This window comes from Budorcas taxicolor, chromosome 10 (assembly GCF_023091745.1).
Source record: "Budorcas taxicolor isolate Tak-1 chromosome 10, Takin1.1, whole genome shotgun sequence".
NCBI classification, from domain to species: Eukaryota; Metazoa; Chordata; class Mammalia; order Artiodactyla; family Bovidae; genus Budorcas; species Budorcas taxicolor.
In genome coordinates this window covers 99511102-99523958 of record NC_068919.1, presented here as the reverse complement: position 1 = coordinate 99523958, position 12857 = coordinate 99511102, and the positions used below count along the sequence as shown (strand labels likewise).

General features: G+C 49.3%; 1 protein-coding gene across 3 annotated transcripts in view; it reads left to right on the top strand.

Annotated features, from left to right (window-relative positions):
- EFCAB11 (EF-hand calcium binding domain 11) overlaps positions 1-12857 on the top strand; it is a 214550-nt gene that overhangs the window by 197853 nt on the left and 3840 nt on the right. Inside the window, exon 6 of one of the 3 annotated variants that reach the window (XR_008199996.1) lies at positions 9961-10265. The exons of 1 other annotated variant lie outside the window; for it this stretch is intronic. Coding sequence is in view for 1 of the 2 variants with exons in the window: in XM_052646722.1 (XP_052502682.1) it covers positions 9961-10060 (100 nt within the window). In the remaining variant the exon portion in view is untranslated. The remainder of the gene's footprint in view (positions 1-9960; positions 10266-12857) is intronic. One more of the 3 variants, XM_052646722.1, reaches the window with a different exon arrangement.

Sequence of the window (12857 nt, the reverse complement as noted above, 5' to 3'; positions counted from 1 at the left end):
CAGTCATGTGAGATTATTTGTTTCCTCTTGTGAGAAGTTTTTCCATCGGACTAGTTAGCATGAATTTTATGCTCACTTATTATGTCTCATGCTCCGATTCTATTTATTTTAAAGCAGATTCTTTGAGGGAAAACTGTACAGCTAATTTGAATCGATTCTTCAGAGAGTCTGTTTTAAATGAAGTGCTATACAATTGGCAAAGTGAAAAAATGGAATTGAATTTTCTTCTTCAGCTACTCACTGGATTCAGAAATCTTGCTTTTCAACAGTGCCAGGGGTGTTGATGTAATGTTTTACACAATTTTCCTAACATTTATTTCAAACTCTGCTGCCTTTATTTTGGTTGTTTGACTCAAAATGATTTCCTGATATTTTCATAGATAAAAGCAGATTTGTTGCTAAAGGAAATAGTTGGTGCTTTGATACAAACTTCTTACCACCCAGAGTACTGCCAATCTATAAAATATCTGCTGTAAAGCAGGGATTTTAATTCCAAAGTAAATGCTGAACATTTATGGATAAACTGAGAGACATGTGGAATTCAACTGCATCTCCGACTTCCTCCTATTTGGCCCCAATTTTTATTTCTGCCTTTCATATTTGATGGATTTCCAGCTTGAGGATTGCATGAGGAAAGTAGGCAAGACGCCTGATGGCTTAATTTCCTGTCCTCGGCGGGCGGAGAGGAGCCCGTTGTTCGGCGGGGCAGTGGGCTTCCCGCTAATCAGAAACAGCCGTCCCTGGGTGCAGAAGGGGACCTGGGATTGATCCATGTGATTGCACCCAATGATTTATATCCGATTATTCACCGTCTAATGGAAAATACATAGAAAACACAAGTCTACAATTTCAACTTGAGACACACTTGTTTTCTTTCATGTGTTTTTAAAAGGGAGTTCTATTTCACACTCATCTTTTGCCCAGAAAATTCCCTACATCACGACCAGCATTTCTGTTGGTCCAACTCGTGGACTAAGAAGCAGGCTCCCCCCGCCCCACGCCCCCAGTTTCACTCTGCTTCCGTCCACGGCAGCCTCAAGTGCTTGGGGCGCCTCCCCTGAACTCAGGTGGGTCTTGAAAGAAGCCAGTCCCTGCTTCCCATGTTTTTGTTCTGCTTACAAAGAAGGCGACTGTGGGAGGTGGGTGCCCGTGTTAGTCAGGGTCCGGGGGAGAAGCAGGCCCAGGCCGACCCCAGCAAACAGTGCCGCTCAGGAGCCCACAAGAGCTCTGATCTTAGTCAAAGGAAGTATAACAATGAATAACAATAAATCTAACCTGGCCAGGGATCAAACTTGTGTCCCCTGCATTGACAGGTGGATTCTTAACCACTGGACCACCAAGCAAGTCCCTAAGCATCCTTTTTCTTCAGGAGGTCTGAGTGACCATATTAGTCCCTTAGGTTGTAGATGATAAAAGCCAACTCAAATTCACTGACATAGAAAAAGGAATCTCTTTGCTCACATGGTTGGGAAGTCTGGGCTAAGAATTTCAGGCATAGCTGCACCTGCATGCGGTTCACACCATGCCCTTGGAGCTCTCCATCTCTCAGTCTGGGCGTTCTGAGGCAATCTGGAGAAGATGGGGCTCAAAAATTGCAGATTTAAGATCTCGTTATAGCTCCCAACCCAGGAGAAGACAGGAGCTCCTCTCTTCCAAGATGCATTTTTAATTATGCAGAGCAGATGCTGAGTGGTCCTCCTGGGATCACAGGCTCACCCGGAAGTCATTGCTCTGAACCCTAGAAGGAGACTGGAATGAATCTGTAGAGTCACTACCTGCTCCAGTCTACTCAGAAAATTAACCAACATGGCCAGGAGTGGAGACAGCATCCAAGAGGTGGGTAAAGTCAGGAGATAGCAGCTGGGGCTCAGAGGAAGGAAAATGACACTCACCTGGGGTGGTTTGGAAACGCTTCACAGCAAAGGTGGGGTTTGAACTGGGCCTTGAAAGATTGAGATTTTAAAAATGGATGAAGGAGAGAATACTGGACTTTCATTCTTGACCGTTTTCAAAGGCTCAGGCAGGCTCGGTGGCCCTGTGGGATGGAAAGGATCCCATTGCTTTTCTTCCTCTGCTGTGGGTTTGGGATGAGCGTGTCCTGCTTTGCGCCCTGGATCCTCCCAGAAGCTGACAACGAGGGGGAGAGGCTGGTGGTCAGGACACGAGTCTGCAGCCAGGCACTCCCAGGTGAAACAAGAAGGAACGTGCCCCTCTGTAAGCTGAAGAAAGGTTGGTGAGTGTAACTGGCAGTTCCCTTAATCAGTCCAGAAAGGCTTGTTATATAAATAAGTGATTCAAACCTAAAGTGACTTACTGCAGGAAACAGGCATTTCTCCTTTTTGATTTTCGTGTTCCTAGAATGCTTTCTTTTACATTTGAGTGGGATAGGCTTGTAATTTACTACGTTTATTAATTCCAAAACTCATGTTGGATTTTACACACTTTTATGCAGTTGCAAGTAGCTTAGTGGTTTTCCAGCTGCTCAGGCAGCCAGAGCCGGTGGCCCATTCCTTCCAGTCAGGGGTCCGTTCTCTACGATGGAGACAGCCCTTTGAGAAACCAGGGCGCCACTGGCTGGTTCTGAAGCATGGCAGCTGGCTGGGCATTAAAAGGCGGTGGTGCTGGCGGTGATGATGGTGATGGTGGTGATAGCTACTGCTGATCACACAGAAGGGGACAGCGGAGGATGAGATGGTCGGATGGCATCACTAACTCACCAGTGGACATGAATCTGAGCAAACTCCAGGAGGCAGTGAAGGACTAGGAGCCTGGTGTGCTGCAGTCCAGAGGTCATGGAGTTGGGCCTGACTTGGCAACAGCACAGCAGCAACACTGATCACAGAGGGGAGGCAGCTCGCACGTGAGCCCCGCTTCCTCCTGTTCGGAGGGGGCCGTCATACCATCTTGCCTAGAGAACTGAGGTCCCTTTCATCTCCTTGATGGCTGCAAGAGCATCCAGGGATTTACCGTTTCCTAGCTGGTTGATGATGAAATGATTTCTTTGGGTGCAAAGTTTTTTCATTGATTGTCCTTCATGCAGGGAGTGGAGGTGTGGCCATGTTTGCCTTAAGCTTGGTCTCTCCAGATCTGTCTGTCCTGAGAGCATCTCATCCTGAGAGCAGCTCAGCATCTGCCATCTGGCGTCTTAGGGGGCAGGAGCCGTGATGCTCCCTTGAGCACCACAGTGAGCCTGTAGAAGGGTCCCTGCATTCAGGCAGCTGGAAGCGATAACTAGCCTAACTTAGCTGGGTTGGGCTGACTGGTGCGGTAGATTATAGTCCTGTTCTCAACCATTTGCTCCCCCTTTCTGCCGCCACCCACTGCCGTGTGGCTTGCCGGGTCTCTTGTGCTTGGAGCGTGCTTCTCCACCCCTTGATACCGGGCTGGATGCCATGATTTGCACAAACTGACACGTGGACAGAAGAGAGCGGGTGGCAGGTGAGGGCAGAGGCTGTGGGGGCTTCACCCGGCCTCTTGATCAAGCGTCCCTTTCTGTCTGCCTGAGAGCGCCACGGTCCCAGAAGGTGCTGCTCCTGCAGCCCAGGTCCTCACGTTGGATGAGAGTGAGAAATATATGTTTGTAAGCCCCGAGACTATCGGGCTGTTTGTTACAACGGAACAACCAAGTGAAAGCTAACTGATACAAGTGATCATTTATTGTCCTAAACATTTCAGTGAAAAATAAGATCAACTATATATGTATGTATGTATGTGTATATATATATGTGTATATATATATATATATATATATATATATATATATATGAGAAGGAAATGGCAACCCACTCCAGTACTCTTGCCTGGAAAATTCTTGCATGGACAGAGGAGCCTGGTAGGCTACAGTCCATGGGGTCACAAACAGTCAGACACGACTGAGCAACTTCACTTCACGTCACTTCATATATATATGAAGTGTATTTAAACTGATATAAGAGTGCTGGAGATGGATTCAGATGTAATACTGCTGCTGCTGCTGCTAAGTCACTTCAGTCGTGTCCAACTCTGTGTGACCCCATGGATGGCAGCCTGCCAGGCTCCCCCGTCCCTGGGACTCTGTTAATAAAACTGGTTACATGTACCAGCTCACTTAATCCTCATGACCACCTGGTAGTTCAGTTCAGTTCAGTCGCTCAGTCGTGTCCGACTCTTTGTGACTGCATGGATCGCAGCACGCCAGGCCTCCCTGTCCATCACCAACTCCCGGAGTTCACTCAGACTCACATCCATCGAGTTGGTGATGCCATCCAGCCATCTCATCCTCGGTCATCCCCTTCTCCTCCTGCCCCCAATCCCTCCCAGCATCAGAGTCTTTACAATGAGTCAACTCTTCCCATGAGGTGGCCAAAGTACTGAAGCTTCAGCATTAGCATCATTTCTTCCAAAGAAATCCCAGGGCTGATCTCCTTCAGAATGGACTGGTTGGATCTCCTTGCAGTCCAAGGGACTCTCAAGAGTCTTCTCCAACACCACAGTTCAAAAGCATCAACTCTTTTGTGCTCAGCCTTCTTCACAGTCCAACTCTCACATCCATACATGACTACTGGAAAAACCATAGCCTTGACTAGACAGACCATAGTCGGCAAAGTAATGTCTCTGCTTTTGAATATGCTGTCTAGGTTGGTCATAACTTTCCTTCCAAGGAGTAAGCGTCTTTTAATTTCATGGCTGCAGTCACCATCTGCAGTCATTTTTGGAGCCCCCCAAAATAAAGTCTGACACTGTTTCCCCATCTATTTCCCATGAAGTGATGGGACCAGATGCCATGATCTTCGTTTTCTGAATGTTGAGCTTTAAGCCAACTTTTTCACTCTCCTCTTTCACTCTCATCAAGAGGCTTTTTAGTTCCTCTTCACTTTCTGCCCTAAGGGTGGTGTCATCTGCATATCTGAGGTTACTGATATTTCTCCCGGCAATCTTGATTCCAGCTTGTGTTTCTTCCAGTCCAGTGTTTCTCATGATGTACTCTGCATAGAAGTTAAACAAGCAGGGTGACAATATACAGCCTTGACGTACTCCTTTTTCTATTTGGAACCAGTCTGTTGTTCCATGCCCAGTTCTAACTGTTGCTTCCTGACCTGCATACAGATTTCTCAAGAGGCAGGTCAGGTGGTCTGGTATTCCCATCTCTCTCAGAATTTTCCACAGTTTATTGTGATCCACACAGTCAAAGGCTTTGGCATAGTCAATAAGGCAGAAATAGATGTTTTTCTGGAGCGCTCTTGCTTTTTCCCTGATCCAGCGGGTGTTGGCAGTTTGATCTCTGGGAAGGCAGGTGTTATTATTACACAGTGTCTTTCGGAGGCTTAAACATTTACGTGTGCTCTCTGATGCAACTGTGTACCGTCTCACCCACATTTCCTGATTTCCTCCACCTCCCCAACCCTGGTAACCACCGTTCTATTCCCTGTTTCTTGACTTCTCTGAGATTCCACATACAAATGAGATTGTACAGTAATTTTCTTTTCAGATCTGTATTATTTCACTTAGCAAAATGTCTTCCAGGTACATCCATGTTGTTGCAAATGGCAAGTTCTCATTTTTTCAGGCTGGATGATATTACATTGACTTTATATACTATAATTTCTATATTCATTCATCTGTCAATGGACATTTGAATTGCTTCCGTATTTTGGTCATTGTGAATAATGCTACAATGAACATGAGAGCGCAGACCTCTCCTTGAGGTGACAATGACTTCAGGGTCTAGGTTGAATGATCTACCAGTGGTTGTGTTTGTCTAGAGAAGGGATTGCTGCTCACACAGTAGTTCTATTTTTAATTTTTGAGGAACCATCATGCTGGTTTCCATAGTGAAAGTGTTCATTGGTCAGTCGTGTCTGACTCTTTGCAACCCTACGGCCTGTAGCCTGCCAGGCTCCTCTGCCCATGGAATTCTCCAGGCAAGAAAACTGAAGTGGGCTGCCATTTCCTTCTCCATTTTCCATAGTGACTGCACCAATTTCGCCCATCACCCGGGCAGGGGGGTTTTCTTTTCTCTGCATCAGGACCACTTACCTTTTCTCTTTGTCCCTTCAGCTCTCCTAACAGGTACGAGGCGATAGCTCGTGGTTTCGGTTTACATTTCCCTGATGATTAGGGTTGAGAATATTTTCACAAACCAGGTGGCCATTTTCATGTCTTCTTTAGAAAAATGTCTGTTCCTATCCTTCGCCCATTTTTTTCAGATGGGTTGCTTCTTTTGCTATTGAGTAGTCCTGGTAGTTTAAAGAACTGTGGATACTAGAAAAACTTAAACGTTCACGTGTGGGTCACATCTGCTTTAGGCTCTGCGGACCACACAGTCCCCGTGACAAGTCCTCAGCTGCCCTGGTAAGGCCAAAGCAGGCGGAGACAGCATGCGGACAGGCGGACAGCACTGTGTTCCAGTGAAAGTTCATTCACAAGAACAGGCAGATGCTCAGCAGGTGCTGTGGTCTGCTAAAGCCTGGGCCAGCCCAGCATTCCTTAACCTCGGCCCTCTTGCTTGCTGAGGCTGGACAGCTGGCTGTTGTGGGGCTGTCCTGTGCGGCGTCGGGGGCCAGCAGCGTCCGTGGCCACTGTCTCGAGACACAGCAGCACCACCTGCCCCAGTTCTGACAACGAGAACATCTCCACTCTTACTGTTGAGTCCAGTTCTTTTGCGACCCTGCAGACTGTAGCCCGCCAGTCTCCTCTGCCCATGGACGCTGGAGTGGGTGGTCCCCTCCTTCTCCAGGGGATCTTCCTGACCCAGAGATTGAACCCACATCTCCTGCACTAGCAGGCAGGTTCTTTACCACAGAGCCACCAAGGAAACCCAAAACATCCCCCAAGGGTGCCAAATGTCCCCTGAAAGAGGGACAAAAGTCACCCTGATGGGGAACCATCAGTCTCTCCCGTATGACTTTATCTTCACGGAGACAAACGTGCGTGCACGCCCAGGTGCTTTAGGGAATGCACGCCGAAGGCTGTGGGGTCACGTTCCCCGCTTCTTTGCTTTCCTGTGTTTTCTAGACTAATCATATGTCATTTATTTCATATGTAAAAAGAACCCACAATCATCTAGAAGAAAAAAGCAAAAATGACAAAGAGAAAATAAGATGACAGAAGGAAACCCACGGGCAGGAAAAAAGGGCGGGTAGGGGCGGAGTGCAGCCTCGTCCCCAGAGGACAGGTTCTCCCCGGTCAGCCTTCGCGTTCCACCCGAGACGGACATCATGCCGGGGATGTGGGGGGCTGATAGGTCAGCCTCTGCGTCGACGATTCCGAAAGACGAATCTGCCACATGGAGTAGGCAGGCATCTTCGTGGGGCAGCAGAAGTGTTCACCAAAGAGAAATAGACTGGATTTTGATTCCCACATGACACCTCCTCGGGTTTATAGCCTGTGGAGACCTCCAGAGCTGGAAACCTTAGGGGGAGAAGGAAATGGCAACCCACTCCAGTATTCTTGCCTGGAGAATCCCAGGAACAGAGGAGCCTAGTAGGCTGCCGTCTGTGGGGTCGCACAGAGTCGGACACGACTGAGGTGACTCAGTAGCAGCAGCAGCAGCAGCGGAACATCACTTGAGAATAAAACACAAAGCTGACTCCATACAGCTGCTGCTCACAAAGGCCCAAGCAGTATCATTTTAGCAACCGAAACAGTGCCAGTTCACTGACCCCGGGGAGCCTGGTGCGGTGCTCTGAGATGGCCCCGGGGGTGTGGGGAAGGGGAGGAAGGCTCAAGAGGGAGGTGATACATGTGTGATAACGGCTGATTTTTGCTGTGACATGGCAGAGACCAACACAGCATTGCAAAGCGATTTTCCTCCAATTAAAAAATAAATTCAAAAAAAGAAAATATTAGAAAAAAATAAACAAAGTTCAACAATCCCAGGTCACATTTGCTCTGTGCTCACCACACGCTGGGCAGGGTGCCAGTGGGGCTTCATGGCTGTCTCCCTCAATTTTCCATAAAAGTTGTCCAAGCTCTGCTCAATAGGCACTGTTCCTGTGACAGTTTTACAGATGTGGAGACTGAGGGCTAGAGTTAGTGAGTCCCCGGTCCAGGTCACCCAGCTGGCAAAAGCGGGGTGGAGTGGGGGGCAGAGACTGTGGTGTGTGGTCTCTGAGCCAAGAGCTCCCGCCCCTTCTCAAAGCTGGTTATCTAAGCTACAAGGCTGCACATTTCCCCTTGGGATTCAAGTTCTCATTCTGAATGAAAAAAAAATATAGATATAGGTTCCCTGAGAATTTCGTTTACAGCAAATCTGTCTTTGTGCGGGGGAAAAGGTCTTGCCCACCCCATCGTTGGTGGGAAGCTGACGAGCAGGTCGAGGCCAGGCACACTTGGAGGGGCTCGCGGGCGGCGAGGCGGTCGGTCCAGGCCGGAAGTGCCGCGGCGGGACCGGAAGTCGGTCACCCCAGCGAGCGTGGGCGCCTCTTCCGGGCGAGGAGGGCGCCGCGGGATCCGCCGGCGTCTGAGTCCGCAGAGCGGGGCCTGGCCTGGGGCTGGGGAGGGGGCGGGCGCGCCAGAGGGCGAGACCGCCTGCTAGATCGGGGGCGCTGGCCGCATGGAGACAGGCGTCCTCGGGGGCAGGCGGTCGGGACCGCACCGTCCCCGTCTCCCCAGCCCACCCTCTCTCATGGCCTCTGGTTCAGACGCAATAGGCGAACCGAGGTTAGAAGTGCGCGGCCTCCCGCAGCCGATTCCCAGCCGCCATTCCCGCGCCCTCCGCCCCGCCGCTCCAGGCCCTGTGGTCTCCTGCGCCTCACCGCCCCCTTCCTTCTCGGGGGAAGGCGAAGCTCAGTTCTGTGTTCGTCTTCGCTTATATTGGCTTGTTTATGTATGAGAGAAAAGACGGATTGTAGCTACAGTTCCTCAGAACACAGACTCGGGGCAGGATGTTTCTTGGGAAATGCTTGTGGGAACAGCACCCGTCAGAAAGGGAAAGATTGGGCAGAAAACGGAACGGGAGTTCAAGGCAGCTGCAGAAGAGGCCTCTGCCCAGGTGAGCTCTGAAGGTGGCCGCCGCTCGGAGACGTCTGGCACCGCGGCGAGAGGCGGAATGCCTCAGCCCTTCCGCGCGTCTTGGCGACACACGGCAGTGTCCGCTGCAAGTGCCCTGCAGGGCTTTGGCTGACTGTGGCCAGCCTGCGGGGCGCCTGAGTGGCTACCTTCAGGGTCTGATGCTTAGTCTCTGAGGCTCAGAACCTGAATGTTTTTTATGTGTCCATAGATAATTAGCATCTCTAATGACAAGGTCATGTAACTAAATTCAGACAACACTAACGAATACACAACAGACTGATTTGTTTACAACGAGACTGGCCATTTGCAGTGATCAAAATGTTCTTTATCTCGAACATCCCTTTTCCCAGGTTTAACTGGAAGCAGGAAGTAACTGGACTCCAAGAAATCTCTGTAAAGAGACAAATAGACAAATTAAATGCCCTCAATTTGTCTTCTTACTGAGATGGGATGAGTAGGACGCAGAAATGTCTGTGACGTGGTGAAGAAAGAATATGTTTCTTCTTTCAGTAAGAAAAAAGAGAAGTCTAAGGCTTCCCTGATAGCTCAGTTATAAAAGAATCTGCCTGCGATGCAGGAGACCCCGGTTCAATTCCTGGGTCAGAAAGATCCCCTGGAGAAGAGAAAGACTCCCCACTCCAGTATTCTGGCCTGGAGAATGCCACGGACTGTATGGTCCATGGGGTTACAGAGTTGGACACGACTGAGTGGCTTTTTCAGGAAAACCTCCAAAGGGTACAAGAGAATTGTGGTCCCAAAGGAGGCAAGCTAAAGTGAACCATGATTTCGAGTCACGGGTGGACTGTAGTAAAAGAGCAGCGGCGCGTGCTGCTGGGAGCACTCCCTGAGTCACCCAAGAGCTGTGACGCTGGACCCACAGAGAGAGGCGTGGTGCTGGCGCAGGCCTTGGCTCTCCAGGGACTGACATCTGCCTGCTTGCAGTAACGTGTGTTTTGGTTTTCAACTCAGAATTAACCTACAGACCAAGAAGAGAGGACTTAGGGTTACAGAACAGAGTGTGATGCTGTCAGAACAGTGGAAATGCGCAGATCAGACTGACAGAAGGTGAAAGGGAAGAGGGAGCTGATCTCTTCATCTCACACTGTGTGGGGGTAAGAAATTTTGTGTTGAGTCCGTGGAACGAGAAATTGAATTGAAAGTGTACTCTTATAAAAGGAACCCAAAGAAGAATTAAAAATAATACAGAGAGCACTAGACTTTGGCAGGGAAAAGAAGTAAAAGCCGAGTGAGTAAATGTTCCTCTTCAGTTACTGGTAAGTAATGTACAGCATGGATCAGTTATGAAAGACAGATGCAGGCATATTACTTACAGTTATGGGATAACCACCAGAAGACGCACAAACAGAAATGACCCAGTGGCTGGCTCTGGGCTGTGGTTATGGGTGGAGATGATTTGAGGAGGAAGAATGTGCCTTCTGTAGAACTTTTTTATCTCCTTTCAAATTTCGAAAACTATGTGAAACTTTTAAATTACCAAGTAAAGCTTAATTATTCACCAGAAAGACATTTGGTGGGTATAAATTTGGCCTGAGCTGGGGGACAGAGCTCTTACATTCTGGGAAAGCCCAATGAAATTCCCTTCATCAGCAATGAGGACCCACCTTTGGTGTTTCCCCAGTTTCAGGACCTGTCTCTACCAAAAAGACCTGGGTCCATGTAGATGCATTTTAATTGGCCGGACTCTGTTTCTCCTGCTCATCTCTCCAGCGTGACCCAGCACCATGGGTCAATGTGAGAGCCGTCTGACCTCTCCTAGGGGAGCCTGCTTCAATCCTCTGGGGCTCAAACAGGGCATAACTGGAATGGGGTCCCCAGCTGTGCCCACATGCTAGGCTCTCTTGGGGAGATTTAAAGATATATTCTGGCCCAGGCTCCACATTAGACCAATGAAGTCTATAACCCAGGATTTATTATTTTAGAAAGATTCCCCAGGTGTTTCTATCGTGCAGTTAGATAATCCTTGACCCGGGTTAGCTCGTACTTCCTTCATCATCACAGTCCTGCCCTTTCTTCTTCCCAGCCAGCATCTGAACCTGCCATGACCCCTTTCCCCCAGGACTCTCCCCCTTATTTCCTTGATCCACACCCTCCCTGCCTCCCCCTCTCTGCTGCGCCAGCTCAGTCTGCTCCCCAGGGTCCCCTTGCCCTGTTCTCGGGACTCTTCTCTCCATATTGTTTCCAGTCTGTCAAGAATGTTAGCTACCTTTTTGACCCACCATTATCATCACACTTAGGCTGGCTCCCAAATCGTGCCCTCCATCCAAGATCTCTCCCCCAAGATCTAGAAGTGGATATCTGACTGCCTACTGGGCCCCTCTAGTTTGACACCTCACAGGTACTTCAAACAAACACCTGCCCCATTGAAACTCATCACTTATTACCTCCAGCCCTTTCTCCCATCTTTCTTGCCATGTTAAATGGCACTGATTACCCACCCCCTTTTGGTTACACAAACCCAGACTCCCAGGATCCTCCAGACACCTCTGTCTTCCTCCTCTGAACACCATCCCGTGCGTTCTGTCCCTCTCCAGCTTCATCTCTGCAGCTCGGTTTCGGGTCAGCCCATCATTCTCTGGATGTCTGCGCCGATCTCCTAGCCAGCCTTCCTGCCTTAATCACATCCCCTTTCAATGCTCGCTTGGGCCAGAGGGATCCTTCCAAAGCACAAACATGACTATGTCAATCTCCTGCTTAAGACCCTTCAATCTCTTCCTCGTGGCTTTCCAAGTCCAAACTTAGAACGGTCCCCCAGGCACGCAGCAGCTCACTCCTCCCTTCCTCTCCAGTTTCAGCACCTGCTGCTGCCAACAGATGCCTCGTGCGTCTCCCCAGGCCACCCCCCACTGTCCGCCCCACCCTTCTGATCCGCCAGCCTGCTTCCCCCCAGCTTCCCCCTGCCGTCTGTGGAGGCTGGGACGCCCTCCCCGACCTTCAGCACTCCCCTCCTCACGCTTTGAGATTAGGCTTAGACCCCACCACCTCCAACTCTTTGCTCAGCCGTGTCCAACTATTTGTGACCCCATGAATCACAGCACGCCAGGCCTCCCTTTCCATCACCAACTCCCAGAGCTCACCCAGACTCAACATCCATCGAGTCAGTGATGCCATCCAGCCATCTCATCCTCTGTCGTCCCCTTCTCCTCCTGCCCCCAATCCCTCCCAGCATCAGTCTTTTCCAATGAGTCAACTCTTTGCATGAGGTGGCCAAAGCACTGGAGCTTCAGCTTCAGCATCATTCCTCCCAAAGAAATCCCAGGGCTGATCCCCTTCAAAATGGACTGGATCTCCTTGCAGTCCAAGGGAGTCTCAAGAGTCTTCTCCAACACCACAGTTCAAAAGCATCAATTCTTTGGTGCTCAGCTTTCTTTACAGTCCAACTCACATCCATACATGACCACTGGAAAAACCATATCCTTGACTAGACGGACCTTTGTTGGCAAAGTAATGTCTCTGCTCTTAAATACACTATCTACGTTGGTTCATAACTGTTCTTTCAAGGAGTAAGTGTCTTAATTTCAAGGCTGCAGTCACCATCTGCAGTCATTTTGGAGCCCCCCAAAATAAAGTCTGACACCGTTTCCACTGTTTCCCCATCTATTTCCCATGAAGTGATGGGACCAGATGCCATGATCTTCGTTTTCTGAATGTTGAGCTTTAAGCCAACTTTTTCACTCTCCACTTTCACTTTCATCAAGAGGCTTTTTAGTTCCTCTTCACTTTCTGCCCTAAGGGTGGTGTCATCTGCATATCTGAGGTTATTGATATTTCTCCTGGCAATCTTGATTCCAGCTTGTGCTTCCTCCATCCCAGCATTTCTCATGATGTACTCTGTGTATAAGTTAAAT